Raw genomic sequence first — 16911 nt, forward strand, 5'->3', positions numbered from 1 at the left:
ATGGGGTTACAGCGCTCATCTCACTTTCAGGCCAAAGAAGCTGATGTTTGTCCACAGACAGCTTTCCGGGTCATGTGGCCAGCATGACTAGACCACTTCTGGTGCATGGAGACACCATGACAGAAACCAGAGCACACAGAAACACCATATACCTTCCCACCGCAGCGGTACCTATTTATCTACTTGCACTGGCGTGCTTTCAAACTGCTAGGTTGGTGGGAGCTGGGACAGAACAACGGAAGCTCACTCTGTCGCGTGGATTCGAACCGCCAACCTTCTGATCGGGAAGCCCAAGAGGCTCAGTGGTTTAGACCACAGCACCACCCACTGTTTACAGCACACTTTGGTTCAGAAGGAAGCACAACTGCATTTGTTCTGTGAACCACCCTGAGACCTCCACGTATAGGGCAGAATATAAATTCAAGTAACAACAACAACAGCAACAGCAGCAACAACAACAACTCAGTGTGCTTTACTCTCAGGAAAGGACCACAGCCTTAGGCTCCTTACATTGCACAACATTGCCCTAGCTTGCAATTACTTCATCCAGGCTAATAATAATAATAATAATAATAATAATAATAATAATAATACAGTGGTACCTCAGGTTACATATGCTTCAGGTTACATACGCTTCAGGTTACACACTCCGCTAACCCAGAAATAGTGCTTCAGGTTAAGAACTTTGCTTCAGGATAAGAACAGAAATCAGGCTTCGGCAGCGCAGTGGCAGCAGGAGGCCCCATTAGCTAAAGTGGTGCTTCAGGTTAAGAACAGTTTCAGGTTAAGAACGGACCTCCGGAACGAATTAAGTACTTAACCCGAGGCACCACTGTAATAATTATTTATAAGTTAAATAAGCAGGGAGACAATATACAGCCTTGTCCTACTCCTTTCCCAATTTTGAACCAACCAGTTGTTCCATATCCAGCTAACTGTAGCTTCTTGTCCCACATAGAGATTTCTAGAGATTTAACCCCGGCGCAATTTTTTATTTTTATTTTTTGCATTTCCCGCTTTCCCACGGTCCTTCTGCGCATCGTCTCCAAAGCGCCGCCACGAGAGCGCACCAGAGCCGGAGCGCAGTAGGCGGGGACCAAAGACTTCCGCGTTTCCTCGTGATCACGAGGGTTTTAAAAGCTTGGCCGCCTCCTTCCCGGAAGGGAGCGAAGGAGAAGCCGCCTGGCGCCCTGGAAAGCCATGGACCGGAGGGTCGGGCGAGCTCTTGTCCGGCCGCGGGTGCTGATCGTGGGCGCGGGGCTGGCTGGGCTGGGCGCGGCTCAGCGGCTCCTTCGCCGGGGCGGCCGGCATCTGGGCAGCGTGCGCGTCCTGGAGGCCACGGGCCGAGCCGGGGGCCGCATCCGCTCCGGGAAGCTCCGTAAGAGGCGGCTGGCCGGCGGGAAGCGGGGCCGGGGAGAGCGGGGCGGAGGGCGGGCGCAACCCTTCCGCGCAACGCGAGGCGCGCCGGAGCGGACTTTGCGCCCCTTTGCGCTTTTCCCGAGAGAAAACCCGATCATAGAACTGCCGAGTTGGAAGGGACCCTGAGGATCATCGGGTCCAACCCCCTGCAATGCAGGAATGTGCAGCTGGCCCATAAAAATATAAAAATGCAGGAATATGCGGCTTGCCCCTATAGGGAGGGATCGAATCTGCAACCTTGGTGTTATCTAACCAACTGAGCAATACTGAAACACGTGTCTCTCCACCCTCCTGGCTTCTTGTTGTTGTGTGTTTCCTCATTACTTTGGAGTGCTCCCCATCACACACACAGCCTCTAAAATAATATTCTTTGGGGTCAGTGTCGGATTCCTACCCTCCCCGAGCAGCCCAGAATATTCACATATATTGGCATTCAAGAATGAAAAGGTTTACTTCTATGGTTGATTTGAGGAAAGTGGCTGGAGCGGATGTGTTTCTCAGTTGTTTTTGCTCCCTGCTAGGGTTGCAGCTGACTAACTGGTTAAATAAATCAACTAAAATATTTTCATCGGTACTGTGAATTAAGTGGGCAGCTGGGTTTTGGTGTTCTTTCTTTCTTTCAGCAGATTATATTCATTTGATAATGCAGCTGACTAATCGAGTGAATCAAACCATTGCAATATAATCTGCTAAGATGTACTGAGTCAATGAGAACGCTCTTTCTTAGCCTGAGCATAGCTGCTGTTCTCATGCATTTCTGGTTTCTTCACTTTCCCACCCACTTGTGTTCTTGCAAAACAACACCCCCCCCCAAAAAAAAATACACCACAGCCTTCATCCTCTGCAAGTCCTCATCACTGTTGCCAGAGAAGGCAAGCCATGGGCGCAAGCCATGCTTAGTCTCTGTTCTCCAGCCCCAGAAAAGTGCTTTGGAGAGCAGCAGCAGGGCTGAAATTTTACACCTAACCTAAGCAATGTACAGGGACGCGGGTGGCGCTGTGGGTTAAACTACAGAGCCTAGGACTTGCTGATCAGAAGGTTAGCGGTTCGAATCCCCGCGACGGGGTGAGCTCCCGTTGCTCGGTCCCTGCTCCTGCCAACCTAGCAGTTTGAAAGCATGTCAAAGTGCAAGTAGATAAATAGGTACCGCTCAGGCGGGAAGGTAAACGGCATTTCCGTGCGCTGCTCTGGTTCGCCAGAAGCGGCTTAGTCATGCTGGCCACATGACCCGGAAGCTGTATGCCGGCTCCCTCGGCCAATAAAGCCAGATGAGCGCCGCATCCCCAGTGTCGGCCACAACTGGACCTAATGGTCAGGGGTCCCGTTACCTTTAAGCAATGTACACATTAGTGGCTTGAAATGCAGCGTTTTCCCCGCCCCCCCCTGCTCTGCTGTATTTCAAGCTTGGTGAGGAAGTCAGATGGAAACTGGTTTGAGGGGTAGAATGTGCATGAAACAGCAGTGCTCCTCAAGCAACTACAGGATAGCTGCGAATTGTGCATATGGCTTAAAATACGGGGGCGAATCATAACATATACACAGCCCTGGTTTCAGGTGGTACTGTGTGTTCTCCATCTTCTCCCCCTCCTCCCATCTGTTGTCTTACCTAAAAGCCTAAAAGATCTGCTTCTTCCATTATAGTCTCCAGCAGTTTTGACTGGGGGCGGATGGATGCAGGCCACCTAGACCATGGGTAGGCAAACTAAGGCTCGGGGGCTGGATACGGCCCAATCGCCTTCTAAATCCGGCCCGTGGACGGTCCAGGAATCAGTGTGTTTTTACATGAGTAGAATGTGTGCTTTTATTTAAAATGCATCTCTGGGTTATTTGTGGGGCATAGGAATTCGTTCATTTCCCCCCAAAAAAATATAGTTCGGCCCCCCCACAAGGTCTGAGGGAGAGTGGACCGACCCCCTGCTGAAAAAGTTTGCTGACCCCTGACCTAGACAAAGGATCACTCCGGTGCTGCTGAAGGGGAAGAATAGGCATGGCCAGAACTCTGCACAACAAACTGCTGCTGGTTTTGGCAACAGTAGCAGTAAATCAAGCTTTCACAGAATTCGGCACTGCTTGGTGCGACCCTAATTTAGGCAATAGGCCTCTTTTGCAGGGAGTGCATTGGAGAACAGCAAACACATTCTCAACGGGGTGTGTGAGAATGGTGGTGAGCAGCCTTTAGGTTTGCAGAAACACAGAACAAATTAGAAAACTAATAATAATAATTTTATTATTTATACCCCTCCCATTTAGCTGGGTTTCCCCAGCCACACTGGGCAAATTAAAGCATATACAGTGGTACCTTGGTTCTCAAACTCAAGTCCATTCGACTTCCAAAATGTTCAAAAACCAAGGCGCGGCTTCTGATTGGCCCCGGAAACAATGCCGACAGCTCAAACGGCCATTCGACTTTCGAAAAACGTTCACAAACTAGAACACTTACCTCCGGGTCTGTGGCGTTCGGGAGCCGATTTGTTCGTCAACTAAGCCGTTTTGGAACCAAGGTACCACTGTATAAAACATATAAGGTGAGGACACAAAAACTGCCCAGTCGAGATGTGAGCATGTTGTGGGGAGAAGGGGAGGCACTAAAGGAGGAACAGAATGGAGGTTTTTTGGAAGAGGACATGGCTGGCTGGAACCCTGAGCATTTTGCCGTTTGCAAATTCACAAACACTCCTGCTGAGGGTTTTCCAAAAGTCTGAAGGCTCCAAGCACCTGAGAGCTTTGGTTTCCCTCCTTGTCTGATAGCTGGAATAAAAAGGTAAAGGTACCCCTGCCCATACGGGCCAGTCTTGACAGACTCTAGGTTTGTGCGCCCATCTCTATAGGCCGGGGGCCAGTGCTGTCCGCAGACGCTTCCGGGTCACGGGGCCAGCGTGACGAAGCTGCATCTGGCGAGCCAGCGCAGCACAAGGAACGCCGTTTACCTTCCCGCTGGTAAGCGGTCCCTATTTATCTACTTGCACCCAGGGGTGCTTTCGAACTGCTAGGTTGGCAGGCGCTGGGACCGAACGACGGGAGCGCACCCCGCCGCGGGGATTCGAACCGCCGACCATGCGATCGGCAAGTTCTAGGCACTGAGGTTTTTACCCACAACGCCACCCGCGTCCCTCGATAGCTGGAATAAGCAGGCCTTAAAAGATTAGTCTCTTTGAGGCTTGATGCTGTGGAAACATTGGGAGGCTGATTCTTTCCCTCCTTCCTTCTAGGAGGTAAGGTGATTGAGATAGGTGCTCACTGGATTCACGGGCCCTCCAAGGAGAACCCTGTCTTCCAGCTGGCATCGGAGCATAGACTCCTGGATGAGGCCGCCATGTCTGAGGAAAACCAGCAGGTGGAAATTGGGGGCCACCCCTCGGGGCCCTCGGCCTGCTTTTCCAGTCGGGGCCAGTTGCTGAGTCCCGACATCCTTGACTCCATGGGGCTGCTCTTCTTCGCTCTCTTGGAAGAAGCGCGCGAGTTTGTTCATGCGGCCAAAGTGCCTGTGCCCAGCGTGGGCGAGTACCTGAAAGAGGCGATCGCTCGGAAGGTGAGAGAATGGTCAGATGATGAGGAGACCAAGCGGCTGAAGCTGGCCGTCCTCAACGTATTCTTCAAGCTGGAATGCTGCGTGAGTGGGACTCACAGCTTGGACCTGGTGGCTTTGGGGCCCTTCGGGGAGTACACCATGCTTCCTGGCTTGGACTGCACGTTTCCCAAGTGAGTGGTTGCCCGCTTAAAGGTAAAGGGACCCCTGACCATTAGGTCGAGTCGTGACGGACTCTGAGGTTGCGGCGCTCATCTCGCTTTATTGGCCAAGGGAGCCGGCGTACAGCTTCCGGGTCATGTGGCCAGCATGACTAAGCTGCTTCTGGCGAACCAGAGCAGCTCACGGAAACGCCATTTACCTTCCCGCTGGAGCGGTACCTATTTATCTACTTGCACTTTGACGTGCTTTTGAACTGCTAGGTTGGCAGGAGCAGGGACCGAGCAACGGGAGCTTGCCCCGTCACGGGGATTCGAACCGCCGACCTTCTGATCAGCAAGTCCTAGGCTCTGTGGTTTAACCCACAGTGCCACCCGCGCTTGGCTCTCATGAAATAATAGGTTGGCTTCTCTGGTTCCCTTGGGGATGGGCTGATCGGACATCTCGGCTGTGGCTTGACTATGCAAGTGGGACATGGGTGGCGCTGTGGTCTAAATCACCAAGCCTCTTGGGCGGGGGTAGGCAACCTAAGGCCCGGGGGCCGGATGCGGCCCAATCACCTTCTCAATCCAGCCCCGGATGGTCCGGGAATCAGTGTGTTTTTACATGAGTAGAATGTGTCCTTTTATTTAAAATGCATCTCTGGGTTATTTGTGGGGCATAGGAATTTGTTCATTTCCCCCCCAAAATATAGTCCAGCCCACCACATGGTCTGAGGGATGGTGGACCGGCCCACGGCTGAAAAATGTTGCTGATCCCTGCTCTTGGGCTTGCCAATTGGAAGGTTGGCGGTTCGAATCCCCATGATGGAGTGAACTCCTGTTGCTCTGTCCCAGCTCCTGCCAACGTAGCAGTTCGAAAGCACGCCAGTGCAAGTAGATAAATAGGTATCACTCCGGCAGGAAGACAAACACCATTTCCGTGCGCTCTGGCACTTGTCACGGTGTCCTGTTGCTCCAGAAGCGGTTTATTCCTTCTGGCCAGATGGCCTGGAAAGCTGTCTGTGGACAAACACTGGCTCCCTCAGTCTGAAAGCGAGATGAGCACCGCAACCCCATAGTCACCTTTGACTGGACTTAACCATCGAGGGGTCCTTTACCTTTACTTTTACTTTGCACATGTAACTTTATGGAGACCATGTTTTTTCCTGGGGGGAAAGTTTGTTTGTTTGTTCATTGCTGGCCCAGTTGCATTGCCGTTCCTCCCAGTAGTGGCTAAATGTAAGATGTGATTAATAAACTCAAGTAGACAATAGTCTGGATTAGAAAGGGCCACAACTTTATTGATTACAGATATAGGTGGATATTTGGCTCAGGCCCCCACAGAAAAAATAATTATTATTATTTATTTTTTTTAAGGTAAGGAAACTCAGTCCCCCCTCTCCAGTTCCTGCTAAAAAGAACAACAACCCTGATTTTATTTCCCTTTCCCTCACTTGTTCTGGACCTTATCTCGCTTCCTGTTGTGAGCTAACTACCCCTATGTGGGGGAGGGAAAGGAATTTCCTTGACATCTGAAGGGAGGGTGTTCCACAGGGCAGGCACCACTACTGAGAAGGCCCTCTGCCTGGTTCCCTGTAACTTCGCTTCTCGCAGGGAGGGAACCGCCAGAAGGCCCTCGGTGCTGGACCTCAGCGTCCAGGCAGAATGATGGGGGTGGAGATGCTACTTCAGGTATACTGGGCTGAGGCCATTTAGGGCTTTAAAGGTCAGCACCAACACTTTGAATTGTGCTCGGAAACGTGTCCAAGACCAGGCTACCTCATTTTGTCTTCTCCCCCTTAGTGGTTATGAGGGCCTCATAGACTGCCTGATGGCATCTCTGCCCAAAGGGACTGTGCAGTTTGACAAGCCGGTGAGGACAGTTCACTGGAGTAGTTCCTGCTTGCAAGAGGCTACCGCAGGCCGAACCTTCGGAGTCCAGGTGGAATGTGAAGATGGCGAGAAGTTCTTCGCAGACCATGTCATCGTCACCGTGCCTCTAGGTGAAATTTCCTTTGGCTTTCTGAGTCTCACCTCCAGCTGCTGTGCCTTCGATCTCTGAGAGCACACACTGTAATCAGGGGTGGCATTCATCACATCTTGCTGGGCATGTTGTGAGCTTCAAAGTCATTTGGGCTGAGGAGAGGATCATCTGCAAGGCACTGGACAAAGGAGTCTCTCTCCAAACACTGAGCAGAGTTTCTTCAGTTCTGAATCTGAAACACCCTTTGAAATTTGCTTTTCCCTCCAGAACCTTCAGCCCTGATTCCAACCATCGGTTTAGCAGCAGGGAGTCTCATGTGGAGGAACCCTCGTCCCATTTCTGCATGCAAGGATCTGAACAGCAGTAAATTAATCTTACAAACGATTGTTTGACTTTAACTGCTTGTCCTTCCTCTCAACCCCACGCCCATGCCTCCAGGTCAATTTAGGAAATCTTCCCAGGCTCCCATCTTCAAAGCCTCTCCCCAGGCCATGCCCTTGCCAGCTTGGCACACACAAAAACACACCCTTGAGATTTTACCCATGGGTGAAATGAGCTTTGGAAGTCTTCTTTGGAGAGCCAGTGTGGTGTAGTGGTTAAGAGCCGTAATCTGGGGAACCGGGTTCGCTTCCCCGCTCCTCCACATGCAGCTGCTGGGTGACCTTGGGCCAGTCACACTTCTTTGAAGTCTCTCAGCCCCACTCACCTCACAGAGTGTTTGTTGTGGGGGAGGAAGGGAAAGGAGAATGTTAGCCGCTTTGAGACTCCTGAAGGGAAGTGAAAGGCGGGATATCAAATGCAAACTCTTCTTCTTCTTCTTCTTCTTCTTCTTCTTCTTCTTCTTCTTCTTCTTCTTGCTTGCTTGGACGGAGGAGAGAAAGAGGATTGTGCACTTGTGGACAGAGAGAACAACAATAATAATTTTATTATTTGTACCCTGCCCATCTGACTGGGTTGCCCCAGCCACTCTGGGCAGCTTCCAACATATATAAAAACATAATAAAACATTACACATTAAAAGGCTTCCCTATACAGGGCTGCCTTCAGATGTCTTCTAAAAGTCAGATAGTTGTTGATTTCCTTGACATTTGATGGGAGGGCCTTCCACAAGGAGGGTGCCACTACCAAGAAGGCTCTCTGCCTGCTTCCCTGTAACCTCACATCTCGTAGGGAGGGAACCACCAGAAGGCCCTCGGTGCTGGATCTCAGTGTCAGAGCTGAATGATGGGGGTGGAGATGCTCCTTCAGGTATACAGGGCCGAGGCCATTTAGGGCTTTAAAGGTCAGCACCAACGGCTCTGTGGGTTAAACCACAGAGCCTAGGACTTGCCGATCAGAAGGTCAGTGGTTCGAATCCCCGCAACGGGGTGAGCTCCCGTTGCTCAGTCCCTGCTCCTGCCAACCTAGCAGTTTGAAAGCACGTCAAAGTGCAAGTAGATAAATAGGTACTGCTCCAGCGGGAAGGTAAACGGCGTTTCCGTGCACTGCTCTGGTTCGCCAGAAGCGGCTTAGTCATGCTGGCCACATGACCCGGAATCTGTATGCCGGCTCCCTCGGCCAATAAAGCAAGATGAGCGCCGTAACCCCAGAGTTGGTCACGACTGGACCCTTACCAACACTTTGAACTGTGCTCGGAAACGTACTGGGAGCCAATGTAGGTCTTTCATGACTGGTCTCAACTGCCACTCCCAGTCACCAGTCCAGCTGCCATATTCTGGATTAGTTGTAGCTTCCGAGTCACCTTCAAAGGTAGCCCCATGTAGAGCGCATTGCAGTAGTCCAAGCGGGAAATAACCAGGGCATGTACCTACTAAATGAAGGTAGAATTCGCACCAGCTGCTCTGCCCCGTTTTACCTCAGGCATATTTGTTCCCCAGAAGTTTGCCAGAAGGGAATGAGTCCGTTGGGCGGAAAAGGTTCCCTGCCCTTGATCTTGTGGCGTTCTTGCTTATGGCTTCAAAGGGAGACCCATCCCTCTAAGTCATGGTTGGTTTTCCAGCAGCAGGAACTTGGTCAGTAACAAATCCAGAACTCTTCTGTAAATCCTATGGGGAGATTATTTTCCCCTAAACGTTTGCACAGTCTGGTCCTGGGCGCTTTCCCCCAAAGTCTGTTCTTTTACTAATCTCTGTCATGTCTTTTCTTTCTCCCTAGGTTTCCTCAAAGAACACGGAGAAACCTTTTTTAACCCGCCGCTTCCATCCCGGAAGGCTGCTGCAGTTGAAAAGCTGGGCTTTGGGACAAACAACAAAATCTTTGTGGAATTTGAGCAGCCGTTCTGGCAGCCAGATTGTCAGGTGGTTGAGGTGGCGTGGGATGGAGAATCTCCTCTGGCTGAGCCACCCGCTGACTTGGAGGCTATTTGGTACCAGAAGATTGCTGGCTTTGTTGTTCTCCATCCGGCAGAGAGGTACATGGGAAAGACAGGCTGGAATGGGTTGCAGGGCAGGCCATTCTGGGATAGCTGTCATTTGAAGAAGTGTGCATGCACACGAAAGCTCATGCCAATAACAAACTTAGTTGGTCTCTAAGGTGCTACTGGAAGGATTTATTATTATTATTATTATTATTATTATTATTATTATTATTATTTTGTTTGAACACAGGGAGCTTATCACATGCAGATCAGGCAAACAAGCTGGGTCTTTGCATTAAACCAGGGTGGATTTGATTGAAATCACTAGTCAGTAAGACTTACCGTATTTTTTGCTCTATAAGACTCACTTTTTCCCTCCTAAAAAGTAAGGGGAAATGTGTGTGCGTCTTATGGAGCGAATGCAGGCTGTGCAGCCATCCCAGAAGCCAGAACAGCAAGAGGGGTTGCTGCTTTCACTGCGCAGCGATCCCTCTTGCTGTTCTGGCTTCTGAGATTCAGAATATTTTTTTTCTTGTTTTCCTCCTCCAAAAACTAGGTGTATCTTGTGGTCTGGTGCGTCTTATAGAGTGAAAAATACAGTAATTTAATCACTGGTCATGAAGACTTGATTTAAATAATATATTTTTTTACAGAAAGACTCGTTCTTGCTGGTATTTACAACCAGAGAGAGGTTTCATTTTTGGAATAATAAATTTTCAGCGTAGTTTTTACAGTTACATCAGAAATTACTGATTTGGTTATACTATTAGAAATACATAGACAGATAATTATGACATTATTGTGAGGTTCAATAAGTTAACTGTTTATATTTGGACAACTTTTCTGCTGTGCTTTATTGGAAGGAGAAAAATAATCATTTCCTGAATAACAATTTAAACAATTTAATTAACTCAAGCAATAACATTATAGCATATGCATCCATGTTTGTTAACCGATGTGGTTTTTAAAAAATAAAATAAAAACTTAGACTGAGTTTTAGCACACATGAAAAACTTAAAACAAATCCTTATTTCCTGATGAAAAGCCTTTGGACTATAATGTAACTTAAATAGAAAACTATCTTTAGAAAGATTTTTCCTCCAAAAGCATTTTATTTTAAAAATCTCATTTAAATTTTAAAAAATTGATTTAAATTTTAAAAAATCTGATTTTTTTGGGGGGGGGGGTTTAAAAAATCCACCCTGCATTAAATTGATGTGGGGTTATCAGCAAACGTTTGTGCAGTATTTCTATGGCGGCTGAGACGCGCAAACAAAAATATAGAAAGAAAGAATCCAAAAAAGGAGATGCAGATGTCTCTGGCAGGACTCAGAGATCCTGACCTCTAGCCTGCTTGACTTGATTACACAAATTTGTTGGAAAAAATCGGATACGCCAAATGAATTCTTTACACCAAAGAAGTGGTACTTGTGTGTGAGGGGTTATTTCAAGAGGACAAATAGCTCAGTCAGTAGAGCATGAGACTCTTAATCTCAGGGTTGTGGATTTGAGTCCCATGATGGATGAAATATTCCTGCATTGCAGGGGGTTGGACTAGATGTGGTGTAGTGGTTAAGAGCGGTAGACTCGTAATCTGGGGAACCGGGTTCGCGTCTCCGCTCCTCCACATGCAGCTGCTGGGTGACCTTGGGCTAGTCACACTTCTCCGAAGTCTCTCAGCCCCACTCACCCCACAGAGTGTTTGTTGTGGGGGAGGAAGGGAAAGGAGAATGTTAGCTGCTTTGAGACTCCTTAAAGGGAGTGAAAGGCGGGATATCAAATCCAAACTCTTCTTCTTCTTCTTCTCGGGGTCTCTTCCAACGCTACAGTTCTATGATTCTAGGAGCTGTGTTAAATAGCAGTGACAAATCAAGTGGTTTTTATCTTGCTGATTAAATAGTAGCAGTGCACCAGAAGCCCAATAGGAACTTCAATATAAAGTTACAGAAGTGTCAACAAGAATAATTAAAATTGTGTGCTTTCTATCTTGTATTTTTGTGTTGCGAACCGCCCTGGGATCTATAGATGAAGGGTGGTATGCAAATTTTTAAAATGTATAATAATCCATACACTCCATATAATTTTACAGAAAAATGGCCAGCACACCACCAATAATAAAAAATTATCTGGGAAACTCTAACCCGCTTAGGCTGTGCACTGTGCACTGTCCTCTTAGGTAAATTGCTCTAAATTATTGGGGAAACTGTTAGAGTAGCTAAGACTAAAGTGTGTGCATGAACATACAACATTGAAATCTACTTTCATAAATCTACCACTTCCAAAAATGGATTTTTATGAAGATGAAAGTAATAGGACCAGCATCCGTGGACTCTAAAAAGCTTTTCTCCTTTTACCATACTAGATACGGACATATCTTATGTGGCTTCATTGCTGGGAAAGAAGCTGAATTCATGGAAACCCTCACAGACGCAGAAGTCTTTTCAGCGTTAACAGAATTATTTCGCAGAGCAACAGGTAGGCACTACTTCTTAGCTGTTCGAACAAGGGGTGCAAAAACAATGAGTTATTCTGTTAAAACCGCTGGCCTAAGTTTTGCAAAATGTCTCTTAATTTTGTATAATAATAATAATAATAATAATAATAATAATAATAATAATTTATTTATACCCCACCCATCTGGCTGGGTTTCCCCAGCCACTCTGGGCAGCTTCCAGCAAAATACTAAAATACAGTAATTCATCAAATATTAAAAACTTCCCTGAACAGGGCTGCCTTCAGATGTCTTTTAAAGATAGGATAGCTGCTTATTTCCTTCACATCTGAAGGGAGGGTGTTCCACAGGGTGGGCGCCACTACCGAGAAGGCCCTCTGTCTGGTTCCCTGTAACCTCACTTCTCGCAATGAGGGAACCGCCAAAAGGCCCTCGGCGCTGGACCTCAGTGTCCGGGCAGAACAATGGGGGTGGAGACGCCCCTTCAGGTATACAGGACTGAGGCTGTTTAGGGCTTTAAAGGTCAGCACCAACACTTTGAACTGGGCCGGGAAACGTACTGGGGGCCAATGTAGGTCTTTCAGGACTGGTGTTATGTGGTCTTGGCGGTCACTCCCCATCACCAGTCTAGCTGCTGCATTCTGGATTAGTTGTAGTTTCCGGGTCACCTTCAAAGGTAGGCCCCACGTAGAGCGCATTGCAGTAGTCCAAGCGGGAGATAACCAGAGCATGCACTACTCTTGTGAGACAGTCTGCGGGCAGGTAGGGTCTCAGCCTGCGTACCCGATGGAGCTGGTAGACAGCTGTCCTGGATGCAGAATTGACCAGCGCCTCCATGGAGAGCTGTGAGTCCAGAATGACTCCCAGGCTGCGCACCTGGTCCTTCAGGGGCACAGTTCCCCATTCAGGACCAGGGAGTCCCCCACACCTGCCCACCCTGTCTCCCCAAAACAGTACTTCTGTCTTGTCAGGATTCAACCTCAATCTCTTACCCACCATCCATCCTCCAACCGCCTCCAGACACTCACACAGGACCTTCACCGCCTTCACTGGTTCCGATTTAAGAGAGAGGTGGAGTGTCAAGAAGGTCACCCAATAGATTATCCTAACCTGTCTTCTCTGAAAACTAGGTATTTATGGCCAAGATATTCTCTACTTTTGAGAATGCAGGCCGAAAGGTTTAGAGTTTGAGGTGAAAAAGTGACTGACAAGATGATCTACTCTGAGATGGGTGGTCCTCAGTTGTATGGAGGGGGTGCAGCTTCATTGATACTCCCTAAACCCAGGCTCAGGTGGTTTTTAATTCCAGAACTGAGGGGCTCAGCAGCCAATCACAACCCATGCTTTATGCCTGGAAACTCTTTGGCTGTTGCTGAGGCTGATGGGAGTTGGAGTCCCTTGCCCCTGCTGTTCATAATTCCTAGGTCCCTGTTTTTCTCTGAATTGTCAAATCTCAGTTAAACCTAACGAAGCCGAAGTAGTCCATTCTCACAGGAAGAACCGCTTTAGTTCAGGTTTGGTGCTGCTTATCTAAAAAGGTTAAGGACCCGACAGTTAAGTCCAGTCACGAACGACTCTGGGATTGCGGCGCTCATCTCGCTTTATTGGCCAAGGGAGCTGGTGTTTGTCCGCAAACTGTTTTTCCGGGTCATGTGGCCACCATGACTCAGCCGCTTCTAGTGAAACCAGAGCAGCACACGGAAACTCTGTTTACCTTCCTGCCAGAGCGGTACCTATTTATCTACTTGCACTTTGACGTGCTTTCGAACTGCTAGGTTGGCAGGAGCTGGGACCGAGCAACGGGAGCTCACCCCATCACGGGGATTCGAACCGCCGACCTTCCGATCGGCAAGCCCTAGACTCAGTGGTTTAGACCACAGCGCCCTTGCTGCTTATCTAGCCATGTCCCAGTGTCCTGGGTAAATTGGCTGAAGTGGCTTGCTTAACACAGCCGTCTCGTGATGTTAAAGGTACAGTGGTACCTTGGGTTAAGACCTTAATTCGTTCTGGAGGTCTGTTCTTAACCTGAAACTGTTCTTAACCTGAAGCACCACTTTAGCTAATGGGGCCTCCTGCTGCCGCCGTGCTGCCTGAAGTTCTCATCCTGAAGCAAAGTTCTTAATTTCTGGGTTAGCGGAGTCTTTAACCTGAAGCGTATGTAACCACTGTACTTCATTTGAAATTGGGGCTAGCAGGCAAGATACTCACCCGCTCTCTGTGCACTTGGGTCAGGAAATCCACAACTTGCTCCTCCGAGGAATATCCTGCGCTCGAAATGGTACAGCGAGCCTTACACCAAAGGATCCTACAGTTACGTGGCTGTTGATAGCTCCGGAGATGACATAGATGCCCTTGCTCAGCCCCTTCATGAAGGCACATCTGATTCCAAGGTAACCCATTCTGGATTCCTGGCTGTATTGGAGCTTGTTTCTCAGCATCTATCGGAACGTCCACAAGCCACAACACACACTCTGCGTTTGTTTATCGATTGAATTTATATACCGCCCTATCAGAACGTCCACAAGCCACAACACACACCCTGCGTTTGCTTGTTTGTTTATTGAATTTATATACTGCCCTATCAAAACATCCACAAGCCACAACACACACCCTGTGTGTGTGTGTGTTTGTTTGTTTGTTTATTGAATTTATATACCGCCCTATCAAAACATCCACAAGCCACAACACACACCCTGTGTGTGTGTTTGTTTGTTTGTTGAATTTATATACCGCCCTATACTCAGGGGGGTCTCAGGGTGGTTCACAGAAGAAAATCAAGATATAAAACCACAAAATACCTAACAAAAATAAAAACAACAACCCAATAGTGCCTTCCCCCCAAAAAAACCCACATTTTAAAAGGGCATAGGATGTAAATTGGATCAACCAAAGGCCTGGTTAAAAAGGAATGTTTTCACCTGGAGCCTAAAGGTGTATAATGAAGGCGCCAGGCGGACTTCCCTGGGGAGAGCATTCCACAGGCGGGGAGCCACTGCAGAGAAGGCCCTGTTCTCGTGTTGCTGCCCTCCGGACCTTTCAAGGAGGAGGCACATGAAGGACGTTGCGTTAACAGAGACATTGTTTGATTTTCCATGCCTCTTGACCTTTCTGCCTCCCACTAACGGGTTTTCACCCAAACAGGGCTAAACTAATACTGCTATTTCTTGTTGCAGCCACCACAGGTTCTGTTTGCGGGAGAAGCTACACATCGCACGTTCTATTCGACTACTCATGGTGCCTTGTTGTCAGGCTGGAGAGAAGCAGAACGCCTCCTTGACATCTATGATATGTCCGAATCTCCACATGCGGCATTGTAAGCCGGAAGCTGAGATAGCAGCAGTTTTTTCCTGCTCCCAAGTAATCATTAAAAGTGATATGTCAGTATAACTACCGCTCCCTGCACCCAGTTTTTTTAATCGAGATAAAAATGCCTTGGAGGAATAATTTTTCTCGAGTTGATCACTGGAATCACAGTTGCAAAACGACATAGTTTCCACTGTGTGTAACAAATAACATCCAGTGTTAATGATTAGCCAGCTCCCTGTTTTCTGGTCCTGGAATATAATTTCCTACCCTGAAAGCACTGAGCTGAATCTTTGCATTTGTTTTCTCATACTGAGGCAGTGTAGTACTTTGTTAAATTTTGTCGGTCATCACACGGAAACATCAAAGAGACATTCATCTCTACGGCCCCCTTTTCAAAACAGGTGCCGTAGAATAGCTTAAACAAATCTTACCACATTTCCAGTGTGCTATGTATTTTAGTATACAGTGGTACCTCGGGTTACATACGCTTCAGGTTACATACGCTTCGGGTTACACACTCCGCTAACCCAGAAATAGTGCTTCAGGTTAAGAACTTTGCTTCAGGATAAGAACAGAAATTGGGCTCTGGCAGCGCGGCGGCAGCAAGAGGGCCCATTAGCTAAAGTGGTGCTTCAGGTTAAGAACAGTTTCATGTTAAGAACTGACCTCCAGAACAAATTAAGTACTTAACCTGAGGTACCACTGTATTGGGAGCAGGGCATCCCTGTAGGGCATGGGTAGACAAACTAAGGCCCGGGGGCCAGATCTGACCCAATCGCCTTCTCAATCTAGCCCATGGATGGTCTAGGAATCAGCATGTTTTTACATGCGTAGAATGTGTGCTTTTATTTAAAATGCATCTCTGGGTTATCTGTGGGGCATAGGAATTTGTTAACCCCCCCCCCCCCAATAAATATAGTCCAGCCCCCCACAAGGTCTGAGGGACAGTGGACTGGCCTCCTGCTGAAAAAGTTTGCTGACCCCTGCTGTAGGGACCTGGGAACCATGCAGCTTTAGGAGAGCAAGACACCGTGTTCAATTGTTGTTGTTGTTTAGTCGTTTAGTCGTGTCCGACTCTTCGTGACCCCATGGACCAGAGCGCACCAGGCACTCCTGTCTTCCACTGCCTCCCGCAGGTTGATCAAACTCATGCTGGTAGCTTCAAGAACACCATCCAACCATCTCGTCCTCTGTCGTCCCCTTCTCCTTGTGCCCTCCATCTTTCCCAACATCAGGGTCTTTTCCAGGGAGTCTTCTCTTCTCATGAGGTGGCCAAAGTATTGGAGCCTCAGCTTCAGGATCTGTCTGTCCAGTGAGCACTCAGGGCTGATTTCCTTAAGAATGGATACGTTTGATCTTCCTGCAGTCCATGGGACTCTCAAGAGTCTCCTCCAACACCATAATTCAAAAGCATCAATTCTTCGGTGATCAGCCTTCTTTATGGTCCAGCTCTCACTTCCATACATCACTACTGGGAAAACCATAGCTTTTACTATACGGACCTTTGTTGGCAAGGTGATGTCTCTACTTTTTAAGATGCTGTCTAGGTTTGTCATTGCTTTTCTCCCAAGAAGCAGGCGTCTTTGAACTTTGAACTGTGTTCAATAGTCCTTGGCAAATTGCAGGGGAAGGAACAGTATTTTGACAAGTGATGCCTGGGTCCCACGAATATAGAAGGCAAAGGACGTGGAAGGAGAAAAAGATTCCTTGTCTTTTCAAAGTAGGGAG

General features: G+C 48.2%; 1 protein-coding gene across 1 annotated transcript; it reads left to right on the plus strand.

Annotated features, from left to right (window-relative positions):
• Positions 1-1073: 1073 nt before the first annotated feature.
• Positions 1074-15453, plus strand: PAOX (polyamine oxidase). The gene is made up of 7 exons (XM_083440486.1): positions 1074-1378; positions 4629-5118; positions 6889-7088; positions 9224-9479; positions 11788-11900; positions 14110-14267; positions 15051-15453. Exons 1-7 carry the CDS (start codon positions 1201-1203, stop codon positions 15192-15194), a joined length of 1539 nt encoding a protein of 512 aa, XP_083296612.1. The 5' UTR covers positions 1074-1200; the 3' UTR covers positions 15195-15453.
• The last annotated feature ends 1458 nt before the right edge of the window (positions 15454-16911 follow it).

This window comes from Podarcis tiliguerta (assembly GCF_965153285.1).
Source record: "Podarcis tiliguerta genome assembly, chromosome: 5".
In the NCBI taxonomy this organism is placed as follows: Eukaryota; Metazoa; Chordata; class Lepidosauria; order Squamata; family Lacertidae; genus Podarcis; species Podarcis tiliguerta.